The following is a 23,686-nucleotide window of genomic DNA, read 5'->3' as shown; positions in this document are numbered from 1 at the left end:
TCTGGACAAGAGGAATACCTATGTGAGAATGCTGTTCATCGACTACAGCTCGGCATTCAACACCATAGTACCCTCCAAGCTCGTCATCAAGCTCGAGACCCTGGGTCTCGACCCCGCCCTGTGCAACTGGGTACTGGACTTCCTGACGGGCCGCCCCCAGGTGGTGAGGGTAGGCAACAACATCTCCTCCCCGCTGATCCTCAACACTGGGGCCCCACAAGGGTGCGTTCTGAGCCCTCTCCTGTACTCCCTGTTCACCCACGACTGCGTGGCCATGCACGCCTCCAACTCAATCATCAAGTTTGCGGACGACACAACAGTGGTAGGCTTGATTACCAACAACGATGAGACGGCCTACAGGGAGGAGGTGAGGGCCCTCGGAGTGTGATGTCAGGAAAATAACCTCACACTCAACGTCAACAAAACTAAGGAGATGATTGTGGACTTCAGGAAACAGCAGAGGGAACACCCCCCTATCCACATCGATGGAACAGTAGTGGAGAGGGTAGCAAGTTTTAAGTTCCTCGGCATACACATCACAGACAAACTGAATTGGTCCACTCACACAGACAGCATCGTGAAGAAGGCGCAGCAGCGCCTCTTCAACCTCAGGAGGCTGAAGAAATTCGGCTTGTCACCAAAAGCACTCACAAACTTCTACAGATGCACAATCGAGAGCATCCTGGCGGGCTGTATCACCGCCTGGTATGGCAACTGCACCGCCCTCAACCGTAAGGCTCTCCAGAGGGTAGTGAGGTCTGCACAACGCATCACCGGGGGCAAACTACCTGCCCTCCAGGACACCTACACCACCCGATGTCACAGGAAGGCCATAAAGATCATCAAGGACATCAACCACCCGAGCCACTGCCTGTTCACCCCGCTATCATCCAGAAGGCGAGGTCAGTACAGGTGCATCAAAGCTGGGACCGAGAGACTGAAAAACAGCTTCTATCTCAAGGCCATCAGACTGTTAAACAGCCACCACTAACACTGACACTGACTCAACTCCAGCCACTTTAATAATGGGAATTGATGGGAAATGACGTAAATATATCACTAGCCACTTTAAACAATGCTACCTTATATAAATGTTACTTACCCTACATTATTCATCTCATATGCATACGTATATACTGTACTCTATATCATCGACGGTATCCTTATGTAATACATGTATCACTAGCCACTTTATACTATACCAAACTTTGTTTACATACTCATCTCATTTGTACATACTGTACTCGATACCATCTACTGTATCTTGCCTATGCTGCTCTGTACCATCACTCATTCATATATCCTTATGTACATATTCTTTATCCCCTTACACTGTGTACAAGACAGTAGTTTTGGAATTGTTAGTTAGATTACTTGTTATTACTGCATTGTTGGAACTAGAAGCACAAGCATTTCGCTACACTCGCACTAACATCTGCTAACCATGTGTATGTGACAAATAAAATTTGATTTGATTTGATTTGACCTGTCGATAGAGATGTGTGGGGTAAATGTAATTTGACTGTCCAATGCTATCCTCCATAGTGTAATGGGGATATAGGGGGATGAATGGCTGGCTGGTGGCCCTAGTGGGTCATGTTTGCTGGTGGACCCTGTTGACGCAGGGTCAAATGTGGAAGGGTGAGCAGAGATAATGTTTTATCCACAATGGAAGCCGTTGTGCTGAACGCGCGTGACGTCAGTTGGAATGCCCAGCGGACGGCCTCATTCCGGGCAGCTTTTTTTTGGAGGCTGTTTAAAATTCTAGGAGTTTCTGGGAGCCCATTTTGTACAGCTGTGTTTGTTCAGGCTGAATAAAAGTTGATTATTCTGCAGAAAAAAATTGTCCAGTCCAGCAGCACGGTCCAAACGCGGATCACAGCCGGCTAAGATAAAGCAGGACCAGATTGCTTCATCCCATTAGACATGGTTAAAGTGAATAGAATGAAAAGGGGTGGGGGAGAAATATCATAGGGATGAGCCATAGAGGGATCTAGTGGAACTCTGTCATGCCGAGGTAACACTGTATGTCTGGTGACAGTACAGCTTCCTCTCTCTCTCTCTCTCTCTCTCTCTCTCTCTCTCTCTCTCTCTCTCTCTCTCTCTCTCTCTCTCTCTCTCTCTCTCTCTCTCTCTCTCTCTCTCTCTCTCTCTCTCTCTCTCTCTCTCTCTCTCTCTCTCTCTCTCTCTCTCTCTCTCTCTCTCTCTCTCTCTCTCTCTCTCTCTCTCTCTCTCTCTCTCTCTCTCTCTCTCTCTCTCTCTCTCTCTCTCTCTCTCTCTCTCTCTCTCTCTCCTCATGCCAGTCTACTTGAGTTATTCTTTTCTTTCTCTATGCACGTCTTCTCTCCCAGTCTTCCTGTTCCCTCCTATCGCACCACGCTGATCCTGTCTCCAACTTCCCCACTCTTTCCAGTTTTCTTCAAAGGAAACAACCCCTCTTGCTCTCTGTCAAACCTCTGCATCTGTTTTCCCATGAATGAACCAGCATTGATCTGATAGTGGTAACGACGTTGCACCAGAAAGACATCGCCGCATCACTTGTGAACAGATCATTGTTCAAGACAACAATGAAATACAGAGGATCAACACTAACAGATAAAAACATTGCTCATACTTTTTGTTTCTCTCAATCACCCTCTCTCACACACACAGTACACATAGAAACACACACACTGTACCTTGGCAGCCATGATCATGGAGGAGCCACCGCGGACCCCCAGGATGGGGATGTGTGTCTGTGCAGAGATGAAGTCCAGGATCTGGGCTATGGCCTCCTGATCCGTGTCGTCCCCGAACACCACGCCCTGTAGCCAGTGCTCTGTCATCAGGTCACAGATGCTCTTGATGATGCTCTTTGGGTCCGTCTCGTTCATGGTGAGCACTTCCACGTTGGGCGCCAGCGGCATGTGCAGGAAGTCGTCCTTCTCCCGGGCGCCCGCCAACGCCACCTCGCTAGAGTTGCCCACCAGCACCACAGCGATGCTGAGGCCCTGAACCAGCTTGGGCAGAACCTGGTGGTGGGGGGGCTGGGCCATGGGGATGTAGTGGGCCACGCCCCCGCCCTTGTCTCTGCGAGAGTGACAGGCGGGGGGCAGGTGGAACAGGCACATCAGGAGGCCCAGGAGGGACAGGGAGAGGGAGGAGAGGGCCGCACGGCGCCGGTGAGGACGTCTCACCTCCTGGGGGGGCAGGGGTGTGGGGGACGCTCGCCTTTCCTGAGGGTGGGAGGCGCTGTGGCAGCCGCAGACAGGCATAATCGAGAAGTGGGAATGTAATACCTGGGGGGTGGGGAGGGAGGGAGGGAGGGAGGGAGGGAGGGAGGGAGAGGGAGAGAGAGAGAGAGAGAGAGAGAGAGAGAGAGAGAGAGAGAGAGAGAGAGGTCAATGTGGCCCATACACATTGATTGACTTAAGTGGATTGACAAGAGCCTACAACATGAATCAGTGTATCACTAACCATGTTTCCATCTACAGGTTTTATGCGAGTAAAGTCATACCATATTAAAAAAATCACTACATCTGTGATGGGAACAGGAGATTTCGGTATATTTTTATAAATGCTGACAGATCTTTTTTTGTTCGACATGTTTTTATATTCATTGGAAAAATGTATTATGCGAGAAATGGTGGTGGAAACGCCTTTATGCGCAAATATTGATAGAATAACCATAGAATAACCTTGGAGAGATATGGTGTGTGGAAACCATGCACTTTATTAGGCTACAGATGAAATGAATTATGAACTTCACAGGGTGGTGAAAGTGCATGGTGATCTTGATGCTCCTTTCCTATAAATATTGAGGGTCTTATTCTGGTGACATGATGATTGATGCTTGACTGCCGTTTATCCATAATAAACTCATCATGTAGACTGGCCTCACTGTATCTGGGAGCTGTTGGCTAGACTGCTGTTTATCCATAGTAAACTCATCATGTAGACTGGCCTCACTGTATCTGGGAGCTGTTGGCTAGACTGCTGTTTATCCATAGTAAACTCATCATGTAGACTGGCCTCACTGTATCTGGGAGCTGTTGGCTAGACTGCTGTTTATCCATAGTAAACTCATCATGTAGACTGGCCTCACTGTATCTGGGAGCTGTTGGCTAGACTGCTGTTTATCCATAGTAAACTCATCATGTAGACTGGCCTCACTGTATCTGGGAGCTGTTGGCTAGACTGCTGTTTATCCATAGTAAACTCATCGTGTAGACTGGCCTCACTGTATCTGGGAGCTGTTGGCTAGACTGCTGTTTATCCATAGTAAACTCATCATGTAGACTGGCCTCACTGTATCTGGGAGCTGTTGGCTAGACTGCTGTTTATCCATAGTAAACTCATCATGTAGACTGGCCTCACTGTATCTGGGAGCTGTTGGCTAGACTGCTGTTTATCCATAGTAAACTCATCATGTAGACTGGCCTCACTGTATCTGGGAGCTGTTGACTAGACTGCTGTTTATCCATAGTAAACTCATCATGTAGACTGGCCTCACTGTATCTGGGAGCTGTTGGCTAGACTGCTGTTTATCCATAGTAAACTCATCATGTAGACTGGCCTCACTGTATCTGGGAGCTGTTGGCTAGACTGCTGTTTATCCATAGTAAACTCATCATGTAGACTGGCCTCACTGTATCTGGGAGCTGTTGGCTAGACTGCTGTTTATCCATAGTAAACTCATCATGTAGACTGGCCTCACTGTATCTGGGAGCTGTTGGCTAGACTGCTGTTTATCCATAGTAAACTCATCATGTAGACTGGCCTCACTGTATCTGGGAGCTGTTGGCTAGACTGCTGTTTATCCATAGTAAACTCATCATGTAGACTGGCCTCACTGTATCTGGGAGCTGTTGGCTAGACTGCTGTTTATCCATAGTAAACTCATCGTGTAGACTGGCCTCACTGTATCTGGGAGCTGTTGGCTAGACTGCTGTTTATCCATAGTAAACTCATCATGTAGACTGGCCTCACTGTATCTGGGAGCTGTTGGCTAGACTGCTGTTTATCCATAGTAAACTCATCATGTAGACTGGCCTCACTGTATCTGGGAGCTGTTGGCTAGACTGCTGTTTATCCATAGTAAACTCATCATGTAGACTGGCCTCACTGTATCTGGGAGCTGTTGGCTAGACTGCTGTTTATCCATAGTAAACTCATCATGTAGACTGGCCTCACTGTATCTGGGAGCTGTTGGCTAGACTGCTGTTTATCCATAGTAAACTCATCATGTAGACTGGCCTCACTGTATCTGGGAGCTGTTGGCTAGACTGCTGTTTATCCATAGTAAACTCATCATGTAGACTGGCCTCACTGTATCTGGGAGCTGTTGGCTAGACTGCTGTTTATCCATAGTAAACTCATCATGTAGACTGGCCTCACTGTATCTGGGAGCTGTTGGCTAGACTGCTGTTTATCCATAGTAAACTCATCATGTAGACTGGCCTCACTGTATCTGGGAGCTGTTGGCTAGACTGCTGTTTATCCATAGTAAACTCATCATGTAGACTGGCCTCACTGTATCTGGGAGCTGTTGGCTAGAGCGCATGTGCCAAGACCAGAGTAGGCACATTTTCTTCTTAATACAACAGTTTTTGTGACAAAAATATTAGTAGAGTTGAAAATGCATTAGAAACACATTGAACCTCAGGTTTTTATTCGGTAAATGAAAACTTAAGGGAAAAGTACATTTCACTGGAAACACCACTGGTTTCTTTATGCTGATTTGTTTTATATTCACATGAAAATCTGTGGCCTATTGGATGGAAACCTAGCTAGGACAGGTTGTATATGACATACAGTACATCAATAGTGCAGAAACACACACACACATGGATACAAGGTATATACACTCATACTGATTAATATTTCACGAGGGGTGTTTTCAAGCAGGATAATGGTCTTTATTATGGATGACATAAACTCTCCAAATGGATGGGTGGCTGAATCCCTGACAGGGAGGGAAGAGAGGAAAGAGAGAAGGCAAGAGGAGGAGGGAAGAGGGAAATGCAAAGGAGAGAGGGAGAGATAGGATGAGAAAGAAGCAGACAGAGAGAAATAGAGAGAGAGAGAGGTACATGATGATTGAGGAACTGGCTTGATGTGATGAGTGAACACTGGCTCCCTGATATACAGACAGAAAGATGGACAGATGCTGAGGGAGGGAGTGATGAATGCCCCGAGCAAATAACAAGTCTCAATACCCCCCCGCATCTTCACCCCTCCTCCTCTCTTCTGTCCTATTTTATCCCAACACTCATTTACTCTCCATCCCTCCATCCACCTCTCTCCAACGCTTTACGTGAATGACCACATACTGTATCTCTCTTTTTTATAGACCTTCATTAACAGTGATGAAGAGGGGGGGCTTGAGGGACGGAAGAAGAGAGAGTGAATGACACAAAGTGAGAAGAATAAGTAGTTAAACATATCCTATTTGAAAAACTACACAGTGAGCTCCAAAAGTATTGAATTTGAGTTTATTTTCTATTTTTACAGGGACAGTGCACATTAATCAACGTTTCAGTAAAAGTGCCGGTTTTAGCCAGCCGGCTAATTTTCAACCGCAGTCCCTGGGCAGGTTATTAAAAACAATTACAATATAGACAATAGCAGCATAGAACAAGCAAGACATAGCAACATAGGACAAGCAAGACATAGCATACAGACAGAGCAACATAGGACAAGCAAGACATAGCATACAGACAGAGCAACATAGGATAAGCAAGACGTAGCATACAGACAGAGCAACATAAAACAAAAAGCAGCAAGACAAAATTCATAAAAGCAACAAAGTGTTTCCACACCTCACAAGCTACAGACAACAGACAACATGGAAAGCGGCAACACACAGCTAGGGACCATGTTCACAAATCTGATTGACCTTTAGCCATGTCTTCAAGCATTTTGTGAAAGTGTGATATGTGGTGCAGTTATGTGTGTCTGATGGCAGTGTATTCCAGACATGGGAAGCTCTCACAGAGAATGCAGATTTACTAAAGGTGGTTTTCCTTAGGGGAACTATACAGTCACCTCTCATGGCAGACCTTGTGGATCTGCTGCCATATGTCTGGGTTTTCTGTTTAACAAAAATATTGAGTGGAGGGGGAGCCAGGCCATTAAGGATCTTGAATACAAGACATGCGTCGGTGTATTGCACAAGATTTTCCCAACTCAAGAGCTCATGCTTTCTAAGGATGTGACAATGATGATGGCTATTGGGCTTCCTATCAAGCACTTTGAGAGCCTGTTTGTAGACAGACTGAATAGGTTTTAATGTTGTACAGCAGGCTTGGGCCCAACTAGTCAAGCAGTATGTTAAGTGGGGGAGTATCATAGATTTGAAGTACAGTTTTGCTACCTCTGACATTTTATTGTTGTTTTGGCTCTGTACTCCAGCACTTTGGATTTTAAATGATACAATTGTGATGAGGTTAAAGTGCAGACTGTCAGCTTTCATTTGAGGGTATTTTCATCTATATCGGGTGATTCGTTTCCAAATTACAGCACTTTTTGTATATAGTCCCCCCCCTTTTAGGGAGCAAAAGTATTGGGACAAATTCACTTACATGTGTATTAAAATAGTAAAAAGTTAAATACTTGGTTCCATATTCCTAGCACGCAATGATTACTAGCATGCAATGATTACTAGCATGCAATGATTACTAGCATACAATGATTACATGAAGCTTGTGACTCTTCTGGTTGTGTTTCAGACAATTTTTTGCCCAATAGAGATTAATTGTAAATAGTTTGTGTCATTTTGGAGTCACTTTCATTGTAAATAAGAATAGAATACGTTTCTAAACATTTCTACATAGATGTGAATGCTACCATGATTACGGATAATCCTAAATGAATCATGAATAATGGTGAGTGAGAAAGTTACAGACGCACAAATATCATACCCCAAGACATTCTAACCTATCACCATTACAATAACAAGGGAGTTTAACATTTATGGGGGGTGGGATATTTGTGGGTATGTGAGTGTGCATATCAGCGGCTCCTAAATATTGTGGAGGTGGTTGTAATAGCGTGTGAGTGTGTGCGTGTGTGTGTGCACCATGGAGTGTGTGTGCGTGCATGTGCGTGTTTGTGTGTGTGTATGTGTGTAAGCACCGTGGAGTGTGTGTGTGTGTGTGTGTGTGTGTGCACACTCACCGTGGAACAAAAGCAAAAGTTTAAAAGGCAGAGGGAGTAAAAATAAAAATCCTGAACAAACAAACCCTATAGGAACGAGACAGTGAGCAGGATAGAGGGAAAGAGAGAGGAGAGATTGAGAGGCTGGGGGATGGAAGGGGGAGGTGTGTAGAGATGACAAAAATACTTCTTTAGGATAACTAATTGCTGGAGGTTCGTCAGCACTAATTACAGGTCCCTGTGTTAATTGCCAATTGTACACTCCTCTAAAGAGAGAGGGAGAGGGAGCAGGGGAGGGAGGAAGGGAGGGACAGAGAAGAGCAACAGAGGAAGAGAGAGAATAGGAATACAGACAATCTGCTAAAAGTAAGGCATATGAGGAGGTGGAGGGACACCAAGAGACAGAGAAAGAGATTCGTGGAGAGAGAATGGAGGAGGTGTGAGAAAGAGTAAGAGAGGGAGGATAGGCAGCTGGAGTGGGCCTTGATGGAAAGCAATGAGAGGGAAGAGGAGACTGAGAGAAAGAATGAGGGGAATGGCAGCAGATAGACTGAGAAAAGAAAGAGGGATGGGAGAGAGAGGGGGAGGAAAAGGAAGAAAGAGAGAGGGGATGATGCTTCCTTTGAATCTGTACTTCTCTAGCAGCACTCAGTTTCCATGGCAACAATTAGCATAGGCCTCTCCACACACTGTTGATGGACACAGAGATATATACGCACACACACACACGCACACGCACACACACACACACACACACACACACACACACACACAGCCCATTCCCACACATTGATGTGCCCTGGCATATCGCAAACTCTGATAAGCAATCAATGCATCCTTGCAATGGGTCCATTTTACACACCGATTGTTTTCACGGGCAAATTAACATAGACACATTTTACACACCAACATAGGCACATATTACACATTTACTGTATACACAATGTCCATTCAGATGATGAACCCATGAAGTTCTAGAATTCCCAGAACGGCACTTAAAGCACACAAAGGTTGATCACATAACAGAAGAAGTCTAAGAGAAGACCGCACAGCAAGCCCTGAAGACATGTCTCACGCACCATTTGGTTTATTTAACGCACCAAAGCACACTGCGATATCTATTACACACCGATGGACCCCTAGATAGGCTCCCACACTGATACCAGCCTAGGGGCTAAACTCTGCAGCGCCGGGCCATGTGACTAGAACCCCACCCGACACTGAATCCAAACGACTGACTAATTAGGAATGTCTGCCGACTGCTACTGGTGGTTACCTCCCTGAATAACCCCAGGTAATAAGTGGGACTAAATGGACTATAAAAAGTGTAATTGTCATTAATGAAAGCTTGGGCTAACATGGCTCAACTGATGTAGAGACACTGTTAGGATATGAGGCATGACGTGGATATTATGGCTCTGTAATTGGACGCCTTCGTCAGCCATAAATCACACAACTACAACTAGCACAGGCCCGGGGTGGTGGTGGCGAGCCTTGTCAAAATAACCCAGATATTAGACGGGCACTCACGTTTACGCACTGACATAGAGTACCAGTCAAAAGTTTGGACACACCTACTCTATTCAAGGGTTATTCTTTATTTTTTACTATTTTCTACATTGTACAATAATAGTGAAGACATCAAAACTATGAAATAACACACATGGAATCATGTAGCAACCAAAAAAGTGTTAAAAAAATCCAAATCTATTTTAGATTTTAGATTCTTCAAAGTAGCCAACCTTTGCCTTGATGACAGCTTTGCACGCTCTTGGCATTCTCTCAACGAGCTTCATGAGAAATGCTTTTCCAACAGTCTTGAAGGAGTTCCCACATATGCTGAGCACTTGTTGGCTGCCTTTCCGTCACTCTGCAGTCCAACTCATCCCAAACCATCTCAATTGGGTTGATTTCGGGTGATTGTGGAGGCCAGGTCATCTGATGCAGCACTCCATCACTCTCCTTCTTGGTCAAATAGCATTTACACAGCCTGGAGGTGTGTTTTGGGTCATTGTCCTGTTGAAAAACAAATGATAGTCCCACTAAGCCCAAACCAGATGGAATGGTGTATCGCTGTAGAATGCTGTGGTAGCCATGCTGGTTAAGTGTGCCTTTAATTCTAAATAAATCACAGACAGTGTCGCCTGCAAAACACCATCACACCATCCCACCTCCTCCTCCACGCTTCACGTTGGAAACCACACATGTGGAGATCATAATTTCACCTAATCTGCGTCTCACAAAGACACGGTGGTTGGGAACCCAAAATCTCAAATTTGGACTCATCTGACCAAAGGACAGATTTCCACCGGTCTAATATCCATCACTTGTGTTTCTTGGCCCAAGCAAGTCTCTTCTTGTTATTGGTGTCCTTTAGTAGTGGTTTCTTTGCAGCAATACGACCACGAAGGCCTGATTCATGCAGTCTCCTCTGAACAGTTCATATTGAGATGTGTCTGTTATTTGGACTCTGGGTCTTCAATTCCTGTGGCGGTCCTCATGAGAGCCAGTTTCATCATAGCGCTTGATGGTTTTGCGACTGCAATTGTATAAACTTTCGAAGTTCTTAAAATGTTCCGTATAGATTGGATGGATGGTGACCAGGGTTCTTCAGTATAGTGTGTGATAGCTGCTGTTTACTGTACCAGAGCAATAACAGCAGCTATCACACACTATACTGAAGAACTAGTTAGTAATGATGGACTGATGTTTCTCTTAGCATATTTGAACAGTTCTTGCCATAATATGGACTTGGTCTTTTACCAAATAGGGCTGTCTTCTGTATAACACCCCTACCTTGTCACAACACAACTGATTGGCTCAAATGCATTAAGAAGGGAAGAAATTCCACAAATTGATTGGTTGACTGGTTGAGAGAATGCCAAGAGAGTGCAAAGCTGTCATCAAGGAAAATGTTGGCACCTTTGAAGATTCTCAAATATAAAATATATTTTGATTTGTTTTACACTTTTTTAGGTTAGATACAGTATGTGTTATTTCATAGTTTGATGTCTTTACTATTATTCTACAATGTAGAAAATAGTTTTAAAAATGAAGAAAAACCTTTGAATGAGTAGGTGTGTCCAAACCTTTGACTGGTACTGTAATGGAGTGCCATCACACTGGCAAAAGACAGCCAGCCGTACATACAAAATAACAGTAGCACGGTGCGCTCTCTCTTTCTATCTCTCTCTCTCTCTCTCTCTCTCTCTCACACACACACGCACGCACGCACGCACTCACGCACTCATGCACTCACACACACACACACACACACACACACGGCCATGCTGTTGTGTTTCCTGGAAATTCATAATACAGAGAAGCTATCAAAAGCTGTCATTTATAATTAATGCGCATTTGCTTTCTACAGTCACAACACAAGTGATGTTGGGCAAAGTATACAATACAGGGGAATATTGACTCCCAGTATTATCTAAAAGGTGAGGTTTGTCTGTGACAGCAGCATGTACTATCAGGCCCCCGAGGGGATGAGCTGGCCCCTAGAACACAGGGCCAAACCACTGAGAGGAGTGAACTATGTTGGCTCTAGTGGAAAAGTACACGGATGGCCTTTAGCTGGCTGCTGGGGAGGAGGAGAGGGTCTATTTGAACCTGAGGTCTGGACGTGATGTTCTGCAGCAGCCACTCACATCCCCCTCATTACCATACACAGCCAGGCATACATTCACATGTTTACCGAGAGTCATGGAGTGTATAATGGTGTCTATTTCAAGAGAGAGGATGTTGAGTGCCAATCAATCTCTCTTCTCATTATGTGTCAGGCCTGACAGTCGGAATATTTGCATGAATACGGAGAACAAATACAATATGTCATTTTTTATTTCTTGCTTTGGTATTTAGGAGAGTGCGGAGGACAACAACACGTCTGTTTATGACCCGTGTATTCATACACTATCTTTGCCCAGAACTTGTACTGCAGTACTGAGAAATTGTGTCAAAGACCCAAACATTTTCTACTAAAGAAGCCATGAAGTTTGTATCTTAATCTGTTTTCAGATGGAGAAGGATTCCATTGTTATAATATGTAATAACAAAACCCAATATCCGTGGCTTGTCTGAATATCAAGTGTCTTGGAGGAGAAAAGTACTGAACAATGCCTGAAGTTGTGTAATGTGTTTTGACACAACCATGAAGGTAAGCAGTTGGTCCTGTAATAACTCTTAGATTTCTATTAACACCCACTCTTCTGATTGGAGGAGAAAAGTTCAACTCCTCCCTGACTTGTGGGCTCACTGCCCCCATATGCTTATCAGTGTGCGTGAACAATTCCACTTCAGCTGGCCTATTTCCATTTTAAACATCCTTTACAGGTGTGTATGATTTCAAAGTGTTGCCTTTTGGAATAGTGAGAAAACCCGAGTGACCCCCGTGCCAATAACGGCCCGGTAATCACTTTAAATGTGTTTTATTGACAGCTTTTCACAGACCAGAGCCGCAATAATCTGTCCTCCTCCATCCATCTCATTCCAAGCTGTTATTTTTGGAACCAGGATCCTGCCTTTGGATTAGTAGGTGTGCAGGATATTTCCTTTGTGTGCATGTGTGTGTGTGTGTGTGTGCGTGTGTGTGCGTGCGTGTGTGTGCGTGTGTGTGTGCGTGTGTGTGTGTGTGAAAGAGAGACAACAGTTTGAAAATATTGCATTTGTCTTTCTTGCATGCAGGGATATAAATGGTCTGAATTGAATTTGGTGCTGCAGCAGTTGCTTAAAAGAAGATATGGGGATATAGATACGCGCTCAAAATCTGCCTCCCATGAGTGAAAACCAACAGCTCTTGTGTACAGTCAAATTAATCCAAATGGTACCCTGAAATTTGCTTAGGCAAGAGCACAACCTGATCCAGTTCAGTACTGTGGTGTCCATGTCTGTCTGCATTTACACCCCTGTAAAGCCAAAGGACGAAGGGACAAAGGGACAAAACATCCCAGACCTAGTGCTACCAAGACTTACGGTACAACAAACTAACAATTGAGGATGACAACTCTATTCTCTTCCCAATGGCTACTATGGCTTCGAAAAAGTTAACTTATTGAGTGCATAGATACAGTGTCGTAACTAGTTCACTTATTGAGTGCATAGATACAGTGTCCTAACTAGTTCACTTATTGAGTGCATAGATACAGTGTCCTAACTAGTTCACTTATTGAGTGCATAGATAGTGTCCTAAATAGTTCACTTATTGAGTGCATAGATACAGTGTCCTAACTAGTTCACTTATTGAGTGCATAGATACAGTGTCCTAAATAGTTCACTTATTGAGTGCATAGATACAGTGTCCTAACTAGTTCACTTATTGAGTGCATAGATAGTGTCCTAAATAGTTCACTTATTGAGTGCATAGATACAGTGTCCTAACTAGTTCACTTATTGACTGCATAGATAAAGTGTCCTAACTAGTTCACTTATTGACTGCATAGATACAGTGCCCTAACTAGTTCACTCATTGAGTGCATAGATACAGTGTCCTAACTGACTTTCAAGAGGCTTGGACTGTAATATTGCTTTGGTTACAGATTGGATGGATGGTGACCAGGGTTCTTCAGTATAGTGTGTGATAGCTGCTGTTTACTGTACCAGAGCAATAACAGCAGCTATCACACACTATACTGAAGAACTAGTTAGGACACTGACCTGTATCAAATTCCTCACGTTTCTATCTCAGATAATGGTGAAATAGTAATACATTACTTTGTTCTCTACTCAGGTGAATGACTGATGGATTTCATTTTCAAGTATTCATTTAACGTTCTAATGAATGGATTTTGATTCATTGTAAGCATTAATTCATGGGACATGGTATTTGGAGAACCCGGTACACTTTGCAAAGGTGTGAGAGAGGTTACATTATTAAAGGGTGTAATTCAGCGCTGGAGCATCTGTTTTGGCAGCATGTTTAAACCCTCGTGAGTCGCGGGAGACTCGGATTCCAGTACAGTATCTCTTTTCCGCCGTTGTTTTTATGCATGATCATCTCTATTTCTTGCAGGCGTACGGCTGTCGTGCCTGTCTCCAGCCGTCTTCCAGGGCCGCGTGCGTCACCGCTCCCAGCCAATGATGAGACTCCCCACGAGGATAATGACATCTAGGAGCTCTTCCCAATAGATGTCCCGTGTTTAATCCCACCCAGCACTCAGCCACGAGGCACGCCGCAGAGTAAGCCTCAGCTCCGTCAACAGCACCACCCCATCCAGAGCTGTCATTCCAACATGGTACCTGTGTGACAACTATCATACTATTTCAATCAAACACACTTTGTTCGGAGTGTTCGTTGTACGGTTCTAAGAGACCTGGGCAGAACCTCCTATTTTCTACTGCTTGTGCTCCTGTTGCTCCTACAGAATATTAGCTTGAAAGTATCGTGGAGCTCCTGCACCTAAATATAAACAGTAACTGTAACCAAAATGAGGACCGGCACCTATTTCAGTCCAAATCAAACAATAATAAGAAGCAAAACACAAAGTAGAATATCTTTGACAATGTACTTTCTGTACTCCTTATCAAGATATCACCTAGAAAAATAAAATATATTGAATAATGGTGAGTAATTGCAGTGTATTGCCACACAGTATATAGGCTGATGATTCATAGCTAGTTGTACAGAACAAAAACTTTTCATATAATTTAGTTACATACCAAATGGAACAGCTTACCTATAGTATATTCATATATGCAAATAAACGCAAATTGACGGTACAAACTTAGAGGCCTGTGAGCATTAATTCATAAAGCTGACGTGAGTCCCACCAGGTCAAACCCGCCTGAGTTTTCTGTGGCAGTAGTTACGAGTGCCAGAGGGCTTCATTTGCATCACCACAGTCAGTGAAGTGAGTCCGCCAACACCTTCAATTATGAAACAATTAGCATTCATAAGTTTGCTTGTGAAAAGCTGTAAGATTGAATTGCAGTTAGTCATCCTCTGACTGAAGCGCTTCCTATTCGCTATGCTCCACGGGGCTAATTTTCATCTGCTGGCTCATCCCTGCTCTCTCTGGGACGGTGTCAGTTGTACACACAGACACCAAAAGGTCATAAATTAGCAATAAGGGCCATTGAAGTAGGCAAGTTGTTACGCTTCAACCTGGTGATACTTTCAAGAGGAGTGTTCAAAAAGCACAGTTTTGCATATAAATATATTCATAGGTGGTATTTATTTCATCTCTGCCCATCAAAAGGGAAAGGTGGAGAATAAGTTCCCCGGCTCACCTCTTTTTATGAATGGCCCTAAATATGTGGAGCGATTGTTTGTGTTTGAAAAGCAAATGTTTCACATTAGTCATGTGTTGAAAATGGCCAGCGGACAAGAGTACCTGATCATCAGCATCATAATAATCATGCTGTGTGTGAAAGTGTTTTGGTATCATCAACTGACACAACTTCAAACATCATCAAAGTGTCACGATGTGAAACCTGTGCGTCTACGTCACTCTGGCCTAGCAGCAGCGCTAAAGCCCTTGTAGCTGTTTGTGTAATATAATGGTGTTGACCCTAATGGCTGTGGGCCTCACTATTGAGTTATTATTTTTATGCAAGCACTAAGCTCCACAGACTCTTTCATAACACTGTCAGCACAGCGCGCCCAACTCTCAGAAGAAATGTAGGAGAGAAGTGATGTTTTATTCACTCGTGGCAGAGTACAATTCATAATACTGCTCGACTGATTCACAGTTTTAATTAAAAACTAGCCTTAGCGCCGGTGGTAACATCCTGATTTATTAAGACCCAACCTCATCCACCCAAGACTGAGTCCACAGTGGGTGAGGGGAAGGTGGTGGGCAAAATGCCTAGGAGGGGGGAAAGTGCTTTGTTTCAGACAGCAAGGTGGTACAGTAGGCAGGCAGTGTGTGTGGTACCATTTCATTACAGAGTTGCTTTGGCAAGTTTGTTTTAAAAAAGAATAGTAAGGGGAAAAAAATCATATGCAGTATATATATATATATATATATATATATATATATATATATATAAAACAGACACTATTGGAGAACGGCCAGTACAGCAAATTTCACATGAATTGATGGAATTTGCTTTAGTCTGACAGTAATGTTAGGTTTATGTCACCCTCTCATTTAAATCACAGCTACAACGGAATCCCTTGATGCAGAGAGATTTTAATTAAAAACGGTGAGAGAGAGCGAGTGTGCTGGCAAGAGAGGGAGGCAGATTGAATGAAAGAGAGAAAGTTATAAAGATAGAGAGGCAAGACCAAAGTTAGATCAGAGCTGTGATACACATAAGGGACAGAAGAAAATAAGAGAGGGAACAGTGTGAAAAAGAGAATGGTGGCAGAACAGAGGAGAAAGACTAAGAATGCGTATTCAGGGGTCAAATGAAACTAGGAAAAGTTTAAAGTACATTTAAACTTCCCTTATTCCTTACTTTCCTCTCTATATAGCTCACTGCACATTTTGGGGATTTTCCCCCCCATTCTGCTCACAGTACATGTCAGATGTTTTACCGTGTGTGTGAATGTGTGTGTAACTGCACCTTTTCTCTATTTTCATTCCCCCTTGTCTTCTTCACATCTCCCTTCCTTAGTCACTCTCACTGAGTGATTCTTTAAAGTTTGGCACACACTGGTGATGCAGATCACAGCCAAACACACAGTCATAAACAAGCACACACAGACACACACACCCACACGCACCAACACTTTGACTGATGCATACGTATACAATGCAATAATCAATTTATGTACACTATACAATGCCCTTACCTTAGGTAATGAACATGTAGAAACACACTCACACACTACCCCAGCCAGTCATCTTTTACCTCGGACAAATGGACACAAACACGGTATCTACTGTAGATCAGGGCTTAGTAGCTCGTGCCCTAAGGAGCCATGGGGGATTCTATTCCTCGTATCCCCGACTTCATAAGAAACATCAATTCTCCTCCTCAACAAAGCCCAATCAATGGCAGCAACATGAAAGGTGGCTGATCGTCCCGCCCGCCCAGGGGCTGGTCCTCTAGCACGCAGCCGGGCTCTTCAGACTCCTGACTCAGCTTTGGGAGGGCTGGGGGAGCTGGAGCCAACCACCACCAGGAACTAGCCCTCTTCTCTTCTTCTTAGTAAACCCATGGTAAACCTTAATTGGACATCCTACATGTAAATGTGAATGGAAGCAGGGTGTCAAGACTTTGAAACGTTTCTTACTTTATGTCTTATGCATGTTTTTGTATGGCCATGTTTTTGTATGGCCATGTTTTTGTCCATTAACCTTTAAGAACTTTTAGAGGGTATATGGTGCCAACTCTTATGTAAATCATCATTAGGCTTCAGCCATATTTCGTTCACCTGTGTAAAGCTTTAAGATCTTTTGAAAATGTTCTACTGGCTTTATGCGTTTGTTTCTCGAGAGCCACTGATCACATCCATCCACAACTCTCCCTCATATCTTCACATTGGTCTTGACTTATCTTTATCACGGTCGACACCATGCAATATACCACGTATTTCTTGTCCTGGAGGTTTGAGCCAGAAGAGGCCATCTATCCCACACTCACAGTGTGTGTCCATTGATCTTAAATGACTGGATGGGTAGAAGGATGATTAGACTAGCGCTATGGTGGTAGCTATGTAAGTCCACCTTCTCTCGACTCCTTGAGTCACAAAACACACACTCTCTCTCACACACTTAATGAGTGTGCCATCAGGGTCTGGTGGTGGGAACGTATCAGGGTCTGGGGGTGAGAACTGTCATGACATTGGCCTGACAGTCATAAATACCTCTTACCCCCTTTTTCCTTTCTCTACCCTACTGATGTTACATTTGCAAAACCCTTGGTTAACATAGAGATTCTGGGAACATCAGAAGGTGGGGGGAAATGAACCATATTCTGGTAATCCGACCAGTTGAACATATGCGGTGGTACTTAATGAATATGATGTCAGTTCGGTTGTCATCTGAGACATTCTCATCAATGATATGATGACATAAACTCTACAGAGTAAAGTCTACACATCAGAGTTATCGGATTCACATGGAATTGTTGTTCAATTTAAATGTTTAAATATGAAAATATTCGTGATGGGATGAAATGTGATTTTAGCTTCTAAAATGTGAGATTTGGGTTTTCATAAGATAGGGCTGCTCAATCAGTGGCCTGCCCCTGTGAAGGGACATGGGCTATAAAACTTTTCAAACATGCCCTCCTCTCCCTTCCTATATAAGCCCTTGACGACATTACCTCCTGTTCCGAGGATGTGAGGACGACGGTTCGATGTCAGAATGGTTCAGATAATAACTACAGAACGAAGCCAACATCAGCGTGAGCTTTGGTTCCGAATGGTATGAACTTTGAACTCTTATTCACTACAGAAGTGATACCTCCTAGCCGTTGAGTTAGCAACAGCAGATGCAACGAGGGTTAGGAAGGAACAGACAGAGTATCCCGTCTATCACCCAACAACGTTACTACAATGTATCCAATTGACAACCAGAGACATTCTTCAAAGGACTCGGTTTGGCAACACGGCCTTCCATCTACCACCAATCTACTGAAGCGCAGCTCAGAGTAAATATTTATTGCATTTTCCTTTTCCAAATGGGCGGTAATTTAGAATGCATCTGATACTGTATTTACGCTAGCACAGCTTCTCCCTGTGTCCCTCAGTCTTCCCGCTCTTTCACTCAAACCCAGCCCTTTTCCTCTGTGTAACAAGCTGTCATATCTGTTCCGCCCGCTAGGGACGTTTTCCTTTATGACGTAATTTGTAATCAAGTTATGATTTAATTATGTGTATGTGTAATTCTGTGTGATTAGTTAGGTATTTAGTAAATAAATAATTAAACCCAATTTTGTATTGCTGATTCAAATTGTTAGCCAGGGTTCGTGCAGATAACCAAGAATTTACAACTTTCAGATGAGACTAAATTAAGATGACGATTGATATTGACAGCTATTGATGTAAAATATTACTAGGTCTTTAAGAGTTAAAAAAAAAAAAAAAATATTCGGAAGATAACAGCTCTAGAAATATTATTTCATGGTGCCCGACTCTAGTTAATTACATTTACATGATTAGCTCAATCAGGTAATATTAATTACAGAAAAATTATTTTATAGAATAGCATGTCATATCACTTAATCCGGCATAGCCAAAGACACGACAGAACGTATCAAGGTCTGGCGGTGTGAACGTATCAGGGTCTGGCGGTGTGAACGTATCAGGGTCTGGCGTTGTGAACGTATCAGGGTCTGGCGGTGTGAACGTATTAGGTTCTGGCGTTGTGAACGTATCAGGGTCTGGCGGTGTGAACGTATCAGGGTCTGCCGGTGTGAACGTATCATGGTCTGGCGGTGTGAAGGGTATCAGGGTCTGCCGATGTGAACGTATCAGGGTCTGGCGGTGTGAACGTATCAGGGTCTGGCGTTGTGAACGTATCAGGGTCTGCCGGTGTGAAAGTATCAGGGTCTGCCGGTGTGAACGTATCATGGTCTGCCGGTGTGAACGTATCAGGGTCTGGCATTGTGAACGTATCATGGTCTGGCGGTGTGAACGTATCAGGGTCTGGCGGTGTGAACGTATCAGGGTCTGGCGGTGTGAACGTATCAGGGTCTGCCGGTGTGAACGTATCAGGGTCTGCCGGTGTGAACGTATCCGGGTCTGCCGGTGTGAACGTATCAGGGTCTGGCATTGTGAACGTATCAGGGTCTGACGGTGTGAACGTATCAGGGTCTGCCGGTGTGAACGTATCAGGGTCTGGCATTGTGAACGTATCATGGTCTGGCGGTGTGAACGTATCAGTGTCTGGCGGTGTGAACGTATCAGGGTCTGCCGGTGTGAACGTATCAGGGTCTGCCGGTGTGAACGTATCAGGGTCTGCCGGTGTGAACGTATCAGGGTCTGCCGGTGTGAACGTATCAGGGTCTGGCATTGTGAACGTATCAGGGTCTGACGGTGTGAACGTATCAGGGTCTGGCGGTGTGAACGTATCAGGGTCTGGCATTGTGAACGCATCAGGGTCTGCCGGTGTGAAAGTGGCCTAATTGTCTCAGCATTCTAGGTGGTGAATATTTGTGACTGTGGCTTCATTTAGCACCCCACCGTCTTCCTATAGGGGCTTTATTTACAGTCTGTTCTCCACCCCCTCCGGCCTCATACCTCCCCCACAGCACCTCCTCCGAGCTCTCCTCTCAGCCACCAACTTTAATTCACCCCTCCTCCCCCATTCCTCTCTGGTCATGGTTAATTAATTGCCAAGCTGTTCACTGCCGATGCCAACTGTAACATAGACAAACACTGATATGTTGATACCCACATACATTCACGCTCGCCGACTACCCTGACAGAAAACTCCCTTGGTCCAGTATTGAAAGATGTTATAGGACAATAATGGAGATGTTATACAGTACCTTCAGAATTCACACCCCTACAAATTCTAACATTAGTCAAATAAAAAAAATAAAAAAATACAAAGACTAATAAAACACTAATATATCTTGACGAGAAACAGTTGAAGTCAGAAATGTACATACACCTTAGCCAAATACATTTAAACTCAGTTTTTCACAATTCCTGACATTTAATCCCAGTAAACATTCCTCGTCTTAGGTCAGTTAGGATCACCACTTTATTTTAAGAATGTGAAATGTCAGAATAATAGCAGAGAGAATGATTTATTTCAGCTTTAATGTCTTTCATCACATTCCCAGTGGGTCAGAAGTTTACATACACTCAATTAGTATTTGGTAGCATTGCCATTAAATTGTTTAACTTGGGTCAAACGTTTCAGATAGCCTCCCACAAGCTTCCCACAATAAGTTGGGTGAATTTTGGCCCATTCCTCCTGACAGAGCTGGTGTAACTGAGTCAGGTCTGTAGCTTTTTCAGTTCTGCCCACACATTTTCTATAGGATTGAGATCAGGGCTTTGTGATGGCCACTCCAATACCTTGACTTTGTTGTCCTTAAGCCATTTTGCCACAACTTTGGAAGTATGCTTGGGGTCATTGTCCATTTGGAAGACCCATTTGCAACCAAGCTTTAACTTCCTGACTGATGTCTTGCCATGTTGCTTCAATATATCCTCATCATTTTCTTTCCTCATGATGCCATCTATTTTGTGAAGTGCACCAGTCCCTCCTGCAGCAAAGCACCCCCACAACATGATGCTGCCACCCCCATGCTTCACGGTTAGGATGGTGTTCTTCGGCTTGCAAGCCTCCCCCTCTTTCCTCCATTATGGCCAAACAGTTCTATTTTTGTTTCATCAAACCAGAGGACATTTCTCCAAAAAGTACAATCTTTGTTCCCATGTGCAGTTGCAAACTGGAGCAGTGGCTTCTTCCTTGCTGAGCGGTCTTTCAGGTCATGGCGATATAGGACTCGTTTTACTGTGGATATAGATACTTTTGTACCTGTTTCCTCCAGCATCTTCACAAGGTCCTTTGCTGTTGTTCTGGGATTGATTCGCACTTTGCGCACCAAAGTACGTTCATTTCTAGGAGACAGAATGTGTCTCCTTCCTGAGCGGTATGACAGCTGTGTGTTCCCATGGTGTTTATACTTGTGTACTATTGTTTGTACAGATGAATGTGGTACCTTCAGGCGTTTGGAAATGGCTCCCAAGGATGAACCAGACTTGCGGAGGTCTACAATTATTTTTCTGAGGTCTTGGCTGATTCATTTTTATTTTCCCATGATGTCAAGCAAAGAAGCACTGAGTTTGAAGGTAGGCCTTGAAATACATCCACAGGTACACCTCCAATTGACTCAAATTATATCAATTTGCCTATGAGAAGCTTCTAAAGCCATGACATAATTTTCTGGAATTTTCCAAGCTGTTTAAAGGCAGTCAACTTAGTGGATGTAAACTTCTGACCCACTGGAATTGTGGTACAGTGAATTGTATGTGAAATAATCTGTCTGTAAACAATTGTTGAGAACATTTCTTGTCTCATGCACAAAGTAGATGTCCTAACCTACTTGCCAAAACAATAGTTTGTTAACAAGAAATTTGTGGAGTGGTTGAAAAATACGTTTTAATGACTCCAACCTAAGTGTATGTAAACTTCCGACTTCAACTGTAAGTATTCAACCACCTGCGTTAATACGTGTTAGAATCACATTTGGCAGTGATTACAGCTGTGAGTCTTTCTGGGTAAGTTCTTAAGAGCTTTCCACACCTGAATTGTGCAACATTTATCATTATTCTTTTCAAAGTTCTCCATGCTCTGTCAAATTGGTTGTTGGTCATTGCTAGAAAACCATTTTCAGACAAATTTAAGTCAAAACTGTAACTCAGCCACTCAGGAACATTCACCGTCTTCTTGGTAAGCAACTCCAGTGTAGATTTGGCCTTGTGTTTTAGGTTATTGTCATGCTGAAAGGTGAATTCATCACCCAGTGTCTGGTGGAAAGGAGACTTAACAAGGTTTTCCTTTAGGATTTTGCCTGTTCTTATCTACATTCCATTTATCTTTTATCCTGAAAAAGTTCCCAGTCCTTAACAATTACAAGCAAACCCATAACATGATGCATTCACCGCTGTGCTTGAAAATATGGAGAGTGGTGCTCAGTAATGTGTTGTTTTGGATTTGACCCAAACATAACACTTTGTATTAAGGACAAAGGGTTAATTGCTTTGCCATATTTTTTGCAGTATTACTTTAGTGCCTTGTTGCCAACAGTATGCATGTTTTGGAATATTTTTTATTCTGTACAGGCTTTCTTCACTCTGTCAATCAGGTTAGTATTGTGGAGTAACTACTATACAATGTTGTTAATCCATCCTCAGTTTTCTCCTATCACAGCCATTCAATTCTAACTGTTTTTAAGCCAAACTTGGCCTCATTTTCCTGAGCAGTTTCCTTCCTCTCCGGCAACTGAGTTAGGAAGGACCTCTGTATCTTTGTAGTGACTGGGTGAATTATTGATACATCATTCAAAGTGTAATTAATAACTTCACCATTCTCAAAGGGATATTCAATGTTGACTGAGGGACTTACGACTGGGGTACAGAGATGAAGTAGTCATTCAAAAACCATGTTAAGCAGTATTATTGCCAACTCTGTGGCTGTGCAACCAGAGGCTCTGGGTTCGAGCCCAGGCTCTGTCGCAGCTGGCCGCGACCGGGAGGTCCATGGGGCGACGCACAATTGGCCCAGCGTCGTCCGGGTTAGGGAGGGTTTGGCCGGCAGGGATATCCTTGTCTCATCGCGCACTAGCGACTCCTGTGGCGGGACGGGCGTAGTGCACGCTGACCAGGTCGGCAGGTGTATGGTGTTTCCTCCGACACATTGGTGCGGCTGGCTTCTGGGTTGGAAGTGCGTTGTGTCAAGAAGCAGTGCGGCTAGGATGGGTTGTGTTTCGGAGAACGCATGGTTCTCGACCTTTACCTCTCCTGAGTCCGTATGGGAGTTGCAGCGATAAGACAAGACTGTAACTACTACTAATTGGATACCAAAAAAATTGGAGAAAAAGGAAAAAATAAATAAATTATAAAATAAAAAAGCAGTATTATTGCACACAGAGTGAGTCCATGAAACTTATTGCATGACTTTTTAGGCTTAGTTATTGA

At 43.8% G+C, this 23,686-nt stretch overlaps 1 protein-coding gene across 1 annotated transcript in view; it reads right to left on the bottom strand.

The window, feature by feature from the left end:
• The window catches only part of LOC110485181 (glutamate receptor ionotropic, NMDA 2B), a 120,600-nt gene that overhangs the window by 77,940 nt on the left and 18,974 nt on the right, over positions 1 to 23,686 (bottom strand). Inside the window, exon 3 of the mRNA XM_090196594.1 lies at positions 2,679 to 3,278. Coding sequence (XP_090052720.1) covers positions 2,679 to 3,278 — 600 coding nt within the window. The remainder of the gene's footprint in view (positions 1 to 2,678; positions 3,279 to 23,686) is intronic.

The sequence above is a fragment of the Oncorhynchus mykiss genome, chromosome 13, assembly GCF_057628025.1.
Source record: "Oncorhynchus mykiss isolate SJ-2025 chromosome 13, ASM5762802v1, whole genome shotgun sequence".
In the NCBI taxonomy this organism is placed as follows: Eukaryota; Metazoa; Chordata; class Actinopteri; order Salmoniformes; family Salmonidae; genus Oncorhynchus; species Oncorhynchus mykiss.
The sequence above is the reverse complement of the archived record's forward strand: the minus strand, read 5'-3'. Positions and strand labels throughout refer to the sequence as shown.